At 41.5% G+C, this 17,950-nt stretch overlaps 1 protein-coding gene and 1 long non-coding RNA gene across 8 annotated transcripts in view; one reads left to right on the forward strand and one right to left on the reverse strand.

The window, feature by feature from the left end:
- Positions 1 to 14,519, reverse strand: part of LOC144684429 (uncharacterized) — a 74,743-nt gene extending 60,224 nt beyond the window's left edge. For both annotated transcript variants that reach the window (XR_013577502.1, XR_013577503.1), the window contains exon 1: positions 14,427 to 14,519. This is a non-coding gene — a long non-coding RNA (uncharacterized LOC144684429). The remainder of the gene's footprint in view (positions 1 to 14,426) is intronic.
- Positions 1 to 17,950, forward strand: part of trim37 (tripartite motif containing 37) — an 88,367-nt gene that overhangs the window by 64,657 nt on the left and 5,760 nt on the right. For 4 of the 6 annotated variants that reach the window (XM_078548198.1, XM_078548199.1, XM_078548202.1 and 1 more), the window contains 4 exons: positions 607 to 722; positions 3,985 to 4,134; positions 6,244 to 6,301; positions 8,786 to 11,778. In XM_078548198.1, the coding sequence (XP_078404324.1) occupies positions 607 to 722; positions 3,985 to 4,134; positions 6,244 to 6,301; position 8,786 (325 nt within the window). In that variant the 3' untranslated portion in view covers positions 8,787 to 11,778. The other 2 variants (XR_013577501.1, XM_078548200.1) reach the window with 2 other exon arrangements.

A 17,950-nucleotide genomic window follows, 5' to 3' on the forward strand; every position in this document is an offset into this window, starting at 1 on the left:
GTTTTGAATTCTAATATCCATGCAAGCTAATGCATTTTGTTTAATGTTTCATTTAAAAGCGACACCTTTGACAATGCAGCATTTCTTCAGTATTGTCGGGCTAGATTACTTGCTCAAGTCCTAGTCTGGAGTTTGAACTCTACCTTTTGACCCAGAGACAAAAATACTACTAACTGAGGCAAGCTGACAGTGAATTCTGTGTATTACTGCCACGATTTTTCTGTTCCTTACCATTTCTAGCTCCTATTTATGGTTATATATAGATAGGTTTTTGAGTAATAGTCTGCAACACGACATTCACATTTTGCCATCCAATAAAAAGCCTTTTCAAAAGTAAGCATTAGTGAAGTAGTTTGATGTTCAAAGTAAAATAAAGATTAAAGGCACTCATGGTATCGTTTTTAAAGTCAATGCAGTAGTTGAACCATCAGGATTCGATTCCAAAATGTGTACCATCAAGCTGAATAAGTACCTCTTATCTGACTGCCAACCCATTATAATAATGGTTTTAGACAAATTGAGTTGATAAGTGTAGCATTTGAGGGAAATTGCTTGTGTTTAATTTGAAGACCTTTATTAACCTCTCGTACTCTGTGCTTGCTCCAGGTCAGTGGCCCCATGCTGTTTCATTGATAACCAGCAATACTCAGACTCCGAGAATGCAGGCATTGCAGGAACATGTGCTTCACTTCTTGAGGGTACATCGGGCAGGCCAGAAGAAGGTAAAGTCTTATCTCTCAGCACTTATGAAGTTTTAGTCACATTGCTGGGACATGGGAGTTGAATACGCCATTGCTGTGCCTCAGTGAACTTATTAATGTTAGATGCTGTGGAAATGAGGCATTCAGTTTGGCCAGCCTAATGTAACTTACTGTTTCATTCATTGCACAAACCAATAGGAAGCATGTACTAGGATAGTTTCACTGCTAGTGCACATTCCACTGTGGGGTGCTAACCACTGTATGAATTCAAAGCTTCTCTTTACACTAGCTTGTAAGCCTGCCTGTGCCAAGACAATTGATTTTAAAAACGTTTGGTTCTGTTTTATTTTCTTGCACTTGCTGTATTTTAAGAGCAGTGGAAAAATAGTCCCATTTGTAGAGGCACCAACTGAAAAGCAGCTTCAGCTGTGCCTATTCCATGGAAACCAGCTCCAAGTTAGATATCCAGCAATGAACGTCATCACCTACCAAAGCTGCCGTACATCTATGCTATGACATGAGTCTACCCTTCATACTGGTGAATAGTAGATGCACTGTGCATAGAGTGATACGCAGAACTACATATTACATCAAATTTTTTTTTTTGTTCATGAGATGTGGGTGTCACTGGTTAGGCCAGCATTTACTGCCCATCCCTAATTGCCCTTGAGAAGGTGGTAGTGAGCTGCCTTCTTAAACTGCTGCAGTTCGTGTATTGTAGGAACCACCCACAGTGCTGTTAGGAAGGGACATTACAACAAGGCTGCGTTATTTGACCCACTCAGAACATATCTTATGTTTATCCCCAAAGTGAACACTGGCCCTAATTCTGTGTGTCATCCCTGTTTCCATATCACTTTTTTTTTTCAATCGCCTATTCTTTAAATATTTGATATCCCTCCATCACGGGACCCGCAACGACTTTTGGCGGGACTGGCAGATCCTAGCCATTAACTCTGCTTGAATCACCACTAATTCCAGTCATTCGTTCCACAGCTTAGCAATCCTCTTGATAAATAAAAGTTTCTCCTCTCTCCTTGTCCTAAATCACATTTAATCTTGTCTTTACATCTCTTGGACTTCTCAATCACTGGAAACAATCTATTTCTATCATCTCTTTCCCGTTTCTCCCCAATTTTAAGATTCTAAAGACTTGGTAGGGTAGACACTGAGAGATTGTTTCTGCTGGCTGGAGGATCTGGAACATGGGGGCGCAGTCTCGGGATAAGGGATCAATCATTTACAACTGAGATTAGGAGAAATTTCTTCACTCAAAGGTTTGTGAATCTTGGGAATTCTCCACCCCGGAGAGCTGTAGATGCTCCATCATTGGGGCTGGGAGGGACAGATTTTGGGGGTCTCTGGGAATCGAGGAATAAAGGGAGCAGGGGGGGACAGTGGAGTTTAAGCCCAAGATCAGTCATGATCGTATTGAATGGCGGAGTAGGCTTGACAGGTTGTGATCTACTCCCATCTTATGTCAGTCACCTCCAAGTCACCAAGCAACCTGCTCTGCTCTAACAGAAACAACCCCATTTTTTCAAATCATGTCTTCATATTTGTAATGCCTTGTACCAGGTAGCACCCTAATGAATCTGTGTTCTATCCTTTCTGTTACTTCAACATTCTTTCTATAGTGTGGAGCCCAAAACAGAACACAGATCTCCCACAGTGGCCTTAATAGGGTTTTATATCAATTCAGTATTAAATTGTGATTTTTATAACTTGATACATTATTACCTTTTTTAAATGGCCTTCTCCATTTGAGCAATTATGTTTAAACCTGAATACCCAGATCCCCCTCTTCTGCATTTCACCCATTTAAAACCATAATTATTGTTTTGATTTTCGTTTTACTAAAATGTAGCACCCGCAAGCACTACATTGAATTGTATGAGCCATTTTTTTTACTCATTCCACTACCTTATCAATATTTCTTTGCAACTCCCTTTTTTCCTCAGTTATTTACTACACCACCTATTTTAATATTATCTGTTAATTTGAGCATTAGCTTCATATCCAACTCATTGTACACAGTGAGCAGAAGCAATCCCAAAACACAACATTGTGGTTTACCACTATTCATTATCAACCACTCTGAGAAACTGTCCTATTCATAGTCATACTCCCTCTTTCCTCCCTTTTTTTTAATGCAGTTTGCTATCCTTCCCCTAATTTTGTACTTTAACCTTCTCCAATAGCCTCCCCTGTCATACCAAGAGAGTCTCATGAAAGTCCATGTACATTACAGTGACTGTATTTCCTTCATCCACCTTATGGTTATTTGAGGAAGTGACACATTAGGTTTGAGAAGCATAATCATCCTTTCTGAAATCCAAGTGGACTGCTTCGAATTATTTATTCTTTTATCTAGATCTAACTTCATCTTTAAAGATTTCAAAACTAGCTATCCAGTAATTGCCCACGCTAATACTGCCCCCCCTTTTTAAAATGGGTATATCATTGTCTACTCCTCAGTCCTCTAGAACACATCCGCTTTTGCTGCCCGATTACACTGACTTCATCTAAAATTCTGCACATTGTAACATCACTGTCGCATCATATGGTGGTTTTCTGCATTTGAAGAAACCAGAATGCCATTATACGCAGCTGGTAATCTTGGTTAGCATGGCTGAAGTTATCCAAAGCACCTTGTGCATGCCAGGAAAATGCAGTCATTGTGGGAATGCCATCACCTCATGAATTGCAGTGGTTCAAGGAGGAGACCCACAACAAACAATAAATGCAACCTTGTTAATGTGTCCATGTCCCAAAAGCAAATTTAAATAATGTTTTGATATCTTTAATTTCTCCTTTTCCTTTACCCAGATAGTTCAGTTGGTAGAGCATCAGGCTTTTAATCGTGATGATTCAGGGCCTTGTTCATGTCTGGGCAGTGCTTTTTTTTTTCAATACAGAAGTGACAGACATCCTGGGCACAGACATCATCGTCTCCTGAGACAGATGGACGCCTAACTCAGTCAACAGAGTGCACAGAGACTGGGCAATGAATTCCAAGGTGTCCTTATCTCTATAATAATAGCGATCAAAAGCCTAAGTGATAGATACACTGTGCAGTGTCACAATTATGTAAGATGGCCATGTTTAGAAACCTTCCTGTCATGTGCAAGAGAACTTTAAGTAACCTTGTAATTCCTACTATTCACCATATAACCTACTCCTGATCCTTATTTTACATTATGTCTTGTATATACAATGCTTGCCCATGTACAGATGGAAAGTGTCTGTCAACACTCAGCTTAACCTGGAGTTCTCTTTACAGTTGCTTCGCGTCAGAAGAAAGTCCTTCATTTACTGCCTGGTATGAGCAGTGACAGTGAGAGTGAGTGTGAAACTGAGATTGAGGAGCAAGAAGGAAATGTGTCCATGGACCACATGACTCATAACTTTGCTACTCAGAGTCCTGGAGAAGGTATGAATCTAGATCTTCATTCCTGGGTGGGTGCTGTCAGTAATTTTTTTTTTGTTTTTAAGTTGTCCACCATTGATAAACTTTTTAAAGACATAATTGGAAGAATTTTTGGAAGATTTGCATACAAATTTAAAAGGAAGCTGGATTAATGCTGAGCTAAAAACAAACTGTTGGAAGTGCATAGTAGATCAGTTAGTAAAAAGAAACGATGGCAGGCTATGGCATTTTGGATGTGTGCCATTCATTGGAACTAGTTCAGATGCAGGATATAAACCCAAAACATGATTAAGTCCTGGTGAACCTCAAAGACTAGGTATCTTTTTTATTCTTTCATGGGGTTTGGGTATCGCTGGCAAGGCCAGTATTTGTTGCCCACCTCTAACTGCCCTTCAACTGAGTGACTTTCTGGGCCATTTCAGAGGGCAGTTAAGAATCAACCACGTTGCTGTGGATCTGGGGTCACAAGTAGGCCAGACCAGGTGAGGATGGCAGATTACTTTCCCCAAAGGGTGTTAGTGAACCAGGGTCACTATTGCAGAGACTAGCTTTATATTCCACATATTGTTACTAATATTATTAACTGAATTTAAATTCCATCAGCTGCTGTGGTGGGATTTGAACCCATGTCCCCCGAGCTTTTGCCTGGGCTTCTAGATTACTAGTTCAGTGACCTTGCTACTTGGCCGCCATCTCCCCATAACTTGGTCCTATTTGCACTTGGCTTTCTTGCTTGTTACTTTGTCCTGTTGGAATTTTTCTTGTTCTTGGAGGTTTGGAAAGTATTGTTTTCGCTGGTGTTTGCCTCATTGGATAAAGCCTAAGTTTGCAGCCTGCAAAGGCAGAATGTTTGCATACCCTTACACTAGACCAGAATGGATTGACTTTCAGAAATTCTCACCACTCACACTACCATTCCATGCTTAGTATTGTTTTAACAATGCAGTGGGCTGTTTCAGACAACTTTTTCCTTTGTTCCTCTTTCTTTACTCCAGTTGTCTTTCTTAGTCATATTTCCTGAAAATACTAACCTCGTTTGTGAAAATTTAATCAGCGTTCACAAATTTCACAGTTGCTTTTCCAACGCCTGAGTACCACTGGCTCTTTTAAAATCTATCTTCAAAAGAATTGCCTTGCTACTTTATCCAGTGAAACTGCAGAGTCGTGGAGGTTCACCATTTGATCTTTGGTCATGCTATGAGATGCTTTCAGTTAGGGAGGGAAGGGGCCATTTAATAGGGGTCCTACCAGTTGCTCTTGATATTCTAGACCATGGATTGTGCTCCAGAATATTGATTCACTGGACCCTGTTTGGAAGTGTGAATGAATTCTGGGTGAGGGCAGGATTGGTATCAGTTTGTAATGCATCCCACCTCTTGTACTCAAAAGGCTTAGTGATGTTCACTGCGAAGCTTCACAAATGATTAACAGCCACTTGGACAAAGTTAAAATGACACTTGATACCTGTAGAATCCTAAGCATTTAATGCCTTCATAGATTGAAAGGGGGAAAATAAAATTGTGAAGAAGGTAAGGCAACAAAAGGAGGATTATATTATTAAAAATTTCTGCAATAGTCCATTGGGCTACTGTATGCATTGCTGTTTATCAGGAAGGATAGTATGAGCGGAGGGAAAATTCAAGTTGACCCGCCCAACTCTGATGGGGAGCAGCTGCCATTGAGAGCTATAGGCAATACTGGTGGGAGAGGGAGTATGGCTGACCTAAAGAGAGAGGACTGAGTGAGAAATGGAATTTAATTCCTGACTATTACACAAAATGCTGAAAGTGTGGTGTTACCACATTTAACAGGGGTTAACATCTTTACTGCTACTGGTCCTCCTGGTCTGCCTGACACAGGCACGACAGACTGGCCTCTTTCTGCACTGTAACTTTTCTATGGTTCAATGGTTGAGTAACAGGAGTCTTTGGCAGTGACCTTGGATTGATCCCCAAGGGATGCATCTCCAACCAGCCAGTTTAACAGCCATGCAAACCTCAAACCACAGGTGAGTTTATGACCCACTTCCCTCAATGGCAGCCTGATAAATGATGAATTTGATGTCTACAAAGGAAGATTAAAATCTATACAATGTATGTTTTGTTTTTTAAGCAGGTGATCTGGGTAATTCTGGAAGCACCAATTTTGTCAATGGAGAAACAAAAGAGTGGTAAGTGAACAGAAGCTTTCTGTGTTCACTTTGAGCTCCTTCATGTATCATGCCCAACAGAATTCAATATACTGGAAAAATTGCCCCCTCCCGCCCCACACATTTTAAAACTCCCAGCTGTTTAGCTTCCTGTCACCACGGTCCAGTCTTTGATCACCACTCACCGCGATACTTTACTTAGTCATACCCACACCTTCTTTGATGCCCTTGTCTCCAGTAAAACCCTTACTCTCTCTCACCCTGGTCATTCCACTTGGTAAGATCCCATTTTTGTATTCTTAAGCTTAAGGGACATGAAATTGAATGTTCTTTCAGCCAGATTTGACTGGACCATCCAAACACTATTGGGCCTCACTCTGAAACTACCAAAACCGCTACCTGTTCACTACTCCAAGATCGTCCTGGAACGCAAATATTAGTCCCTTTTTCCCACCACTATCAATAGTCTTAACCCCCCTCTGCCCTGCATTTTCATCTCCAGCAATGAGAGCAAGGAGTTCATGGGCTTCTTTGTCACTTAAGATTGAGACCATCCATTCTGCTATATCCTCCCCTTCCCCTTTTTGCTAAAATGGTGAGCAATCCATTTCTCTTTCTGTCCCACCATGCAAGGTGATATTGTTAATGATTCCCTTTCTGATTCTCTGTGCCATCATTCCCCTCCTCAAAAAAGCAGTTCAGAGAAGCTCACTCACCTGATACAATGGGCCACCCCACCCAAGGAATGAGGAAAGGTTGGACAGGCTGGCCCTGTATCCATTGGAGCTTGGAAGAATGAGAGGTGATCTTATTGAAATGCATATTATCCTGAGGAGTCTTGACAGGGTTGATGCTGAAAGGATGTTTCCACTTGTGGGAGAGATTGGAACTAGGGGACACAGTTTAAGTACGGGGTGTCCCATTTAAGTCAGAGATGAGAAGAAATTTTTTCGAGGGTTGTGAGTCTTTGAAACTCTCTTCCCTGAAATGTGGTGGAGGCAGTGGTAGATAGATTCTTGACTAACAAAGGAGTCGTAGGTTATCAGGGATAGGTGGGGGTATGGAGTTGAGGCCACAATGAGATCAGCCATATCTTATTGAGTGGTGGAGCAGGTTCGAGGGGCCAAATGGCCTACTCTTGCTCCTATGTTCGTATGTTCATATGTAATTAGTCATAAACAACACTAACCCGGCTCCACATTCTCAATCTCTCCGGAATCTTTTACACAGTGGATCACACCATTCTCCACAAACAATTCTCCATGTACAGCTCAGTGGGACTGCTTGGACAATGCTTTTGTTCCCTCCAGATTTAACAACATTGCTGTCTGCTGATATCCTGTCTTTTACATCCGAAACTCTGCTATCCGTATCTTAATTCACACCCAGTTCCACTGTTCAGTCACAGCCAGTGAATCTGTTACAATGCCTTCTCTTCCTACCTCAGGTACCTCTGGAGTCCTCCAAGGATCTATCCTTTGCCCCTCCTGTTTCTCATCTACATGCTACCCCTTGGCGACTTCATTCAAAAATACACCAGGCTGTACATGTACACTGACGACATCCATCCCTCACCTCACCATCACTCTATCAACTCCTCCACTAACTTTGTATTTTCCGGTTTATCCAGTACTGGATGAGCCAAAATTTCCTTCATTTAAATATTGGGAAAGTCAATGCCCTTGCTACGAACTCCATTTACCAGTCCCGGATGTCACTGAACCAGACTGTTCATGACCTTTGACGTCCTTTTTGACCACGAGCTGAGCTTACAACCCCATAGCCTCTCCATTACCAACCGCTGACTTCTCGACTAACATCCATCTCCTCCCCTGCCTCATTCCATCTGATGCTGAAACCCTCATTCCTGCTTTTATCATAGCCTCACTAGGTGTTGCTCCCCTGGCTGGCCTCTCACCTTCCACCCTCTACAAATTTGAGCTCATTCAAAGCCCTTCTGCCCGTATCCTAACTAAGTTCATCCATTGTCCCTGTGCTTGCTGACCTGCATTGGCTCCTGGTCCAGCAACGCCTCTCTCTTTAAAGTTCTCATCCTTGTTTTCTAATCTCTCCATGCTCTCTGCTGCTTTTTTTTGTGCATGTAAACTTGGACTGTTATCTGGCAAAAATGTATTTCCTTCTAAAATATGTTGAATATTTGCGTCTAATAAATTGCCCGCTGGGATTTGAGACACCTGCTGGGAGTTGTTCATTGTGCTGAATATGGACTCTCCGCTGTTAGTGCTCAGCTTGGGCAAATAGTACTTAGTGACTGTGCTCTTTGTAATGGTGTTTGAGTATCTCTGAGCACAGAGTTGGGATCTGCAGAACATGACTTAACCAGGGGAGGCCTGATACTCCTTTGCAGTGGAGAGAGGAAATCAGAGGTTGAATTATTACAGTAGTATCTAGTTAGAGGATTGCAATGGTAGAGCCTCTTCAACTGGACAGAGGGAAATCTGAACAATTAAATATTTACCATTGATTTTTTTTTTCTCTCCACAGATCATGTGGGATTTGTCAATGGAAGATATTTTTATCCAAATTTCAGTGGAAGCATGGAAGAGAATGCTGAAGGAATTTGCCCATCTTTTAATAAGTAGGATAAAGGAAATAACCTGTAACATCTCATGTGACACTAATGCTTGTCTGTTTCTCATGCACTACACCAGCTGTATGTTGATGCAGCAAGATCCCAGTAAACTTTTGCACTGATGGATTTTTATTTTCTTCCGTCATTAATGGATCAGAGTTAGTTACACAGCCATTCCGGTGGGCAGTCCAAATCCGAGGCTGAATGTTCCCTTCAAAGATGGTGGGGGCTGCAACTGAGCATCCTTCCTACCACAAGCCTTTCATAAAACAGGCCTTCTAGAATGTGTTTTAGGATTTAAGCTGCATCTTCTGAACAAACCCACTTGCTCAAAAACGGTTTAACAATAAATGACGAGTGTGCGTTGCAACAATCCATGTGTGAGCAAGATCACCAAAAATGCAGTGGGAGAGGATGAGGTCATCTAATTGAAGCCACTTTCCAAACACACTTGACACCAGCAATTGGTCAGTTATATGTTAAAAACCACTTAAACTGTAAACTGTCACTTTGAAGTAGGCCAGCAAATGATTCCTGGCATTAACATTCTGAACATGGGTTATTGGTGTTCTCACTGCCGTGGCCTCTCTCATGACTGATCTGTGAGCTGACCATTCCGAGTATTCTATCTTGAGCAAGTCAGAACATCCTTTCTCAAGCGATCTGCTTCCTATCTTTCGTAAAACGTCTTATTTGTTCAACTGTTGGTAGGATGGGTTCTTTTTTTTTTGCACGTGGGTGGGTGTTCCTTGTAAATCAATTACTTTCTGCCCCCAACTCCCATTATTTGGCCAGAACAGCAGGCAGGCAATTTAATGCCAGACCTCTGCCACATTATTGACAAACAATGACCCTTCCTTCCATGTAGGCATCTGGCCTTTCCCCAGCAGGGTGAATGGCTGAGGTTGGGATGTTGCCATGTGGGGAATGGGGGTGCATTGCCCTAACTCAAGAGCGCCAGTATGCCTCTTGGGAGTGTTTTTTATGTTGGTTTAGAGATTGTAAAATATCCTGTCTATGTGGACTAACTGACTAATAAACCCAACTAATAAAGCAATAGGTAGGTATTATTGGTTGATATAAGTTGACTCTCGTGCATGCATGCAGTGACTCAAAGACCACATTAGATTCATGATGAGGGACCTTCACAATGAAGGGTTGTATTTTCCCTGTCCTTCATGCAATGGACACAGAATGGAATGATCGGTCAAACAAATACTAATTTGCTCATACTAGTAAATTTGAATTATGCATGTCTAGACTTTTTGCTTTGTCTTTTAACCTAATGTGTATTTTAGCAAAATTACCTGAACACTCTAGTGCCATTGTGCTTAATTACTGTTAGGTGCCAGTATTCAAACTAGCCATGCTTAACTGCTAGTCCATTGACCCCTCTGCATAGCTAAAGTCACACTGTAGCTCTGATTTAAGTGAGCAGCAGTTACTGTTGTCCTCATCATTGACGTGGTTATGATCGTAGAAATGTGGCCCTGATGCATGATGATACTGTATGTAAAGTACTTCTGAGCAAGAATTCTCCTACGGTTTGACACCATTGTACCCCCAGGTCAGATTGTTCAACACCACCTGGCCAGGTGGTTAGGAGCACTATAGAAGCAATGAACTCCAGGTGTCTTCAAAGCTAAAACTGAACATAATTATCAGAGTTGGAGTGCAACTGTAAAGCATTCCAGTTTACTTATACCCGATTGTCAATTATGGATTTCTAGGTTAAGGGTGGTCTAAGATTCCAACAAAATGACTTCACGTTAATTTATTTTCCATCTAAATACTGTTATTTATTTATTCTATCTCTTGCTACAGCGACTCTATACGACCCACGAATGTACACTTCTCTGTCAAATGCTTTCCTTACATCAGGCCCAACAGGCAATCATTTCGTAGTTTTGCTTTTTGTTATGTAGATGTACCTCAGTAGTGCAAACCGCTGTCTTCTTCTGGAATTCTCCAGAGATTTGTAGCTGGATTCTCAAAGCTGCTAGTTAAAGAGCTGGTGCTGTTCTGTCGGGAGAAATCTTTACATAAATTCTGAGGTGTTGTGCATGTGTTAGATGTCTCCCCCACCCCCAATCTTTCTTCATAATAACAGCACTTATGAATTGTATTATTGAATTGTTCTCTAAGAGTGAGGAACATCTGTGGAGTTTTATTCCAATGTCTCTTGTAGATTTTAATTGTGCCAAAGTGAAGCATTCCATTTTGCTGAAAATGAAATAATGGTTGCTGAAATAAGCAAGTATTTCCAGCATTTTCTGTCAGATCAGGCAGCATGTGTGAACAAAAGACTTAGAGGGGTCAAGAACCCCCACACAGAACCATCTCTGTTCACTGACCTGTTTGGGTATTGTCTGACTTTTTAAAATTTGGTTTCCAATGTTGAATGGCAAGAGTGGCTGATGATTGACATGATTTACCCTGGCTGCAGACTCTTTACTGTAATTCTACCACTTTCCCCGCACCTCCCCCCCAAAAAAGAAACCTGTGTTATGCTTTAACTCTGTCTAACATTTAAGTTCACTTTTTTTTAAACACATTTTGGGATTGTAGTTTCTGTGAATGTTTTCAGTGCTGTGCTTTGAGGGAGCTTCCGATTGAGTGAGCTTACAATTTGGGCAACAACTCCTTTGTAAATCATTGCTGGCAGTCTAACCCATGTAGTGGGCAGCTGATTACCAATGTACAGCCCTGAACTCCTGTTTCTGCGATGCATGGCGACATCCTGTCTGAATGTGATGTACCTTGTACTGTGAAGTACAGTTTAGAAAAGCTGTGGTTTATTTGTAATGTGTATTCAGTGTTTGCTTTTTAAATACTGTCTCCATTGTGTTTACATGATCACATTTCTGCACTTTTTTTGTTAATAAAACTGAAAGATATAAACTTTTTTCCAGGGCTTGCTTCCTCTGAACAGCTAAGGATGGATGTTTTAGCGAGATTGAGTTTTCAGTTTGGAGCACCTTTCTTCAGAGATGCAAAAAAAAAACAGGATTTTGGCAGATTTTACAATCTGCCAAAATGGACAGCAGGTATAGATGTTTTTAGCAAAGGACGATTTGCATTTATTTACTGCTCGTCACTTGAGAACTACTTAAAGTGCCTCACATAATGCATTCTACACCTTGAGTGTATTTGTAAGTGAAGCTGCCATATTGCACAGGGAGATCCCATAACAATGAAGTAAACAAGAAGTGTTGATCGTGGAAGGAATGTCGTCCAAGGGTATGACTTTTGGAACACTGCCATGGAATTTTTAACAATCCACCTGAGTGGGCAGGCAGATGGGGCTTTAAATGCTTTCCCTGTAAGGTGGGCACTGTTAATGATGCAGTACTTGCGCTGAGTGGTTGAGCAAGCACAACTCCTAAATAGAAACCTGACCCAAAGACATTTTGTGTGTGAAGCCTCATTTGAGGATGCAAGGCACGGGCAAATTTGGCAACGGGTGCAGTGGGGAAGGAGCAGAAGGCCAGCTACTTGTTCAGGCTTCTAGAAGCTTTGGGTTGTTACAAATCCTTCACTTGTGTTGTTTGATGAAATCTATACCAATTTATTTAGAAATGTGTTGGTCCACAAATGTTCTTCTATTAATGGCCACGAGTCTTGATTGGTTAGAAATTCTCAAGCACTCCATAGTTGAGAGTTGAGAAAGGAATGATACTCCAGTTCCTGGTTTACAGATAAATTCACCAACCTGCACAGATGATTTCTTAAAGGACTGAGGTAATTTGCCTAAACATCGACCTTTAAAGAAGGGGGATTAGAGCCATTTCTCCAGCCATTCCAAAAGCTGAATCACTGCGGGTCACTCTGCTGTCAGACGTAATACTGGTGTCGCGATACAGTTACAATCCCTCTTATATTATTTTCTCTCTCCTTTCATTTCAAACAGTGTCTGGGTTTCACTCTTGAAACCATGGTATGTATTGTACCAATGGAAAGATGTGGTTGGCTCACAAGCATCTGACCTCCACCTGCTAACAGGCTAATGTAACATCAGTGTGGCTCTGGGACCAGATTATCCACCCAACTTCTTGACAACAAATGGGCAGAGTTGGGATGAAAACTTGAAGGTCAAATAACATGTAAATACTGTGGCTATAAGAGGTCAGAGACCAGGAATCCTGCAGTGAGTAACTCTCCTCCTGACTCCCCAAAGTCTGTCCACCATCTACAAGGCACAAGTCAGGAGTGTGATGGAATGCTCCTCACTTGCCTGGATGACTGCAGCTCCAACAACACTCTAGAAGCTTGTCACTATCCAGGACAAAATGCCTGCTTGATTGGCCTCCCATCCACTATCTTCAACATTCACTCCCTCCACCACCAATGCAGATCATCAAGGCTCCTTTGACAGCACCTTCCAAACCCATGACTTCTACCACCTAGCAGGACAGGGTAGCAGGTGCTGCAGTACAAGAAGGCAGCTTACCACTACCTTCTCAAGGGTAATTGGGGGTAGGCAATAAAAATGCTGGCCTAGCCAGTGAATGCCCACATCCTGAGAAGGAATAAAAAAAACTTATCAACTTGGGCACAGGGTAAGATGCCCTGTGCTAGCAAATTCTACTTTATTATCATTAACCTTGAATAGCAGCACTACCTGATGCTACTTAGAGTACTTTGAGAAGGGACTAGTCCAAAATTTTTGGGAAGATAAAATTGTCAACACTGGAACTATTTATTTTTGCTTGATATTACTAATCGCGTGTCATTAAACAATACAGGATACATGTAAATACATAAGGGAAGTTTTTTGGGAGTGGTCTATTAAGAATGATGATGCATGCAAAGGTGGCCACAACATAAAGTTTCACATTACCACTACACCACTCTCTCCCCAAGATGGTTAATGTCACTTGGCTATTAATCCAGCAGCCGAGGCCAACACCCTGGGGACACGGATTCAAATCCCACATGGCAGCTAGTGGAATTTAAAATCAATTAATAAATCTTGAAACGGTGACTATGCCAACCATAATTGATTGTTGTAAAAATCCATCTGGTTCACTCATGTCCTTTAGGGGAGGAAACCTGCCATCTGTACATGGTCTGGCCTATGTGTGCGTCCAGACCCACAGTTAACTCAACTGCCCTCTAAAATGATCTAGCAAGCCACTCGATTGTAGGGCAATTAGGGATGGGCAAAACATCCTGGCCATGTCTGCGACACCCACATCCCAAGAAATAATTTTAAACCAGATAAGGGAATGGTTTGGAGAAATTTTCTCCTATCTTTGGGGTGAGGTGGGGGGTGGGTTCAGGGACCATTGTCATCTTGATTTTTTTTTAATTGATTAAAGTTGACAAAGTTTTACTTTTCACCTCCCAAAACTGTAGCTTCAAATAATATTTGATCTTGCTTTAAGATTGAAATGTATTTCTATGGTGTGAAATCTTCTGATAGATTTCTATTAATCAAAGTTATTAAGGATACAAGGCAAAAGCAGGTATATGGAGTTCAGTCATAAATCAGCCACTGAATGACAGAACAGACTTAAAGGACTAAATGGCTTCCTATATCCATGTTCCTACCTTCTTGCTGTGAAATGCACTGCCCAATAAGTAACAAAGCCATTACACTCCAATCTTGGCTCTGTGTTCCGGCTGCCCTCATGGTAGCAGTGGGCTGGTGACAAACAGCTGTCCTGGGCCGAGGAGGAGCAACATATCTGTAGTGAATGAGACCTGCTGGGAATTGTGAACAGGATAGAGTTCAACTGATGCTCGCTACAGCCGAAGCAGTGTGCTAACATTCTCAGTCCTGGCACTTGATGAGTGGCAGCCACCCAGGTTCTGTGGAAGCCTACTGTGTCAGGTGTGGCTCAGTGGGGTAGCATTCAACTATTTTAAGTCATAAGGGTGTAGGTTCAAGTTCCATTCCAGAGACATGAATATAAAATGTGTGCTGACACTCCCTGTTCAGTACTGAGGGAGAGCTGCACTGGCAGTGGTGCTGTATTTTGAATGAAATGTTAAACAGAAACTGATTGTCCCCTCAGGTGAGCTGAAAAGATCCCTTGGTGCTATTTTGAAGATGAACAGAGTAATTCTCCCTGGCGTCTTGACCCACTATTTATCCCTCAACCAACGTCACTAAAAAAAATAACATTATGTGGTCATTATCATGTTGCTGTTTGTGGGACCTTGCTGTGTACAGATTAGTTGCTGGATTTCCTGCATTGCAATAATATGGTTCAAAAGTACTTCATTGAAAAGTATTTTGGGGGCAACCTGATATGGTAAACAATACTGTTTAAATACAGGATTTTTCTTTAAACTAACTGTGGCCCTGGGCCATGACACTTTACAAGGCACTACAGTGGGCAGCTGCTTTACTATGGAGAATATGGATTCACATCTGTGATGTGGAGAAATTTGTAAATCAGAGACTGATTTATTCCTCCTCAGTAAAAGGTCAAGAAGAATTGCAGCTGTCCAACCTGTGACTTGCTGGTCATAGCTGCCAACTCAACACCACTGACACAGGTCTGTTCTGATACCAAGGATGAACCGTTTGGCGACGGGAGAAAAAAGTATAAAGTAGGAATACTTGTGCTCAGACACCAGATTGGGCCAATGGAATCTGTGCCCTGCTTTTGCAAGTAACCCAACTCAGCTGCTCTGACCGTTTCTAGCATTTTGAGGGGGGATATGCAGTATTGAAGTTCATGAGGAAGTCACACCATCACCATCATTTGAAAAATATTACATTAATTTTACCTTTTTTTACATCATTGGCATATTGTATTACTGGATAACACCAATATTCTGAAAGAATTAATGGTTGCTTGCTGGGGACTGGTGGAAGTTATTTTTTAAATTTGTTTCTGCATAACTTTAGTGGGTCATATTCATTTGCTTTCTCTGTCTGCCCACCTCTCTGTCTGTATTTGATGGTCTGTCTATGTCATTGTATCAGGCTGTTTGTCTGTATGTCTATCTACATCTGTCTGTCTCTAGCTCTGTTAGTTGGTCTGTCTGTCTGTTTCTCTGATCTCTTGTCTGTTAGTCCCTCCCTGTCTCTTTCTATCTGCCTTTTTGTCTGTCTGTGTCTCTCTTTCTCTCTCTCAGATACATACCTATTTATTATTTTATATTCAGCATCTTTCCTATTGCCCTCTGAGTTCCAATGCACAATACCAAAAGGACAAATATTGCTGAATCTGTTTGATAAATAATAAAAGGCTACATTTTTGATTGAGACTCAAATACCTCTGACTCAGAAGTGCCACTTCCATACTGCGAATGAATCATTAAAACATGGGTTTGCAGTGTGGCTCTGAGCAGTGAATATATCTATATGAAAATGTTAATCCATCTGAGTTCACACAGTGACTTGATCATGGGTTTCCCTTTTTTTGCCTGCCCCTCCATCCCTATGGAGGGTAACTGTCCCCTGCAGTATAGGAACTGCTGACACCACCAAACTACTCAAGTAATTATTTCCAAGAAATTGATACCAGTTCTGTAAAAAAAAAAAAATTTTAAATCTCATGCTGCAGTCTAGAATCATCTCTCCAAAGCCTGGTGTGAGTCACCCTACTGTGATGACTCACAGGTACTCAAAGCAGAAGAGCTATTGAATGTCATTATATATAATTTAATGGAGTGAAATTATGTGGGGTCGATCTCCTACCTGACGGTTTAGATTGAAAGTAACCATGTAGTGGACAGTTGGTTCCATTTAAAAGCCATTGAAAGTTATCCGTAATCATTACCTCTTATTCTTTCTTCCTTTTGTTCATTTCACATTTTAAGTTTGTGCAAGTTACTGTGTGCATTCACATCGGAGAACAGATGGCCAGCTGATTCAGTTTCAAATCTCCACGATTTTTTTTAAACTGAGGGAGGTGAATCATGCAGAGTTCCACTGGCACCAGCCGACTTTACCTTACACGGGAGGTTGGACTGCGAGTGCTGGCAGGTTTATTTGAATGCCAGGAAGGCTCTTTAAATTGCTTTTTTTTTTAAGCCCACAAGTCCCATGGTTAGCATGTTTTTAAAAGTCCTTTCCAAACTTAGCCACTTAGCTAAGAGTCAATTACATTGCACGTAGGCCAGACCAGATAAGGATGGCAGATTTTCTTCCCTAAAGGGCTTCAGTAAATCAGATGAGTTTTTCTGACAATCGACCATAGTTTCATGGTCACCATTACTGAGACTAGCTTTCAATTCCAGATTTTTTTTATTAATCGAATTTAAATTCATGGGATTTGAACCCGTGTGCCCAGAGCATTAACCTGGGCCTCCAGGTTACTAGTCCAGTGACATTACCACTGTCTTCCCTCCCTAAATAAATTTAATTTACTAAGAAACTGATTAGTGTACACCAATGAAGCTATTAAATGCTTCAGTACAGTTTCTTTTTAAGTCATTTTCAGTTATTTTTGGGTCACCCAGAGGTGCAGGTCTGGACACCTTAATGCTTTTTTTTCCCAGTAACAAACCTATATTTGGCTGTGTTAATAAAACTGCCTCAGTTTATCAATCTCAAGTAATTGTTTCTCTCCATTAGAAAACAGTGTAAGTTCTATTATGCTGCCCAAAATTGTGATGTTTCATGGCAGATTGTACGTTTGTGATTATGGAGAGGATTTTTAGCGGAATATTTAACCTGATCAGTGCAATTTCAAGTGCATTTTGGGTGCAATTTCCTGATTCCAACTTCTGACAGGTGCCCTCGTGCATCCACCGGCAAACCTACAGTAAACTTTCCAGTGGTGGCTAAGGCCAGCCTGCTGTGATGGCTTCCACAACAGATTAGCCTCAGGAGAATATCTTGGGAAGATTGAGCACTTGGTCTGGGAACTGGAAATGCCACTTTGAGGAGAAAAGTGTTTTTCTTAAAATTCATTCTCTGAATGTGGGCGTCGCTACCATTGTCGGTATTTATTGCCCATTGGAAAGGTGGTGGTGGTGAGCTACTGTCTTGAATCGTTGCAATCTGCACAGTGAAGGTGCTTCCCCTAGTACTTTTAGGTGGGAAGTTGCAGGATTTGGACCCAGCGCCAATGAAGGAACAGCCGATACACGTGTCTCTGTTCTGTCGCAACGTC

The sequence above is a fragment of the Cetorhinus maximus genome, chromosome 9 (genome assembly GCF_964194155.1).
Source record: "Cetorhinus maximus chromosome 9, sCetMax3.hap1.1, whole genome shotgun sequence".
In the NCBI taxonomy this organism is placed as follows: Eukaryota; Metazoa; Chordata; class Chondrichthyes; order Lamniformes; family Cetorhinidae; genus Cetorhinus; species Cetorhinus maximus.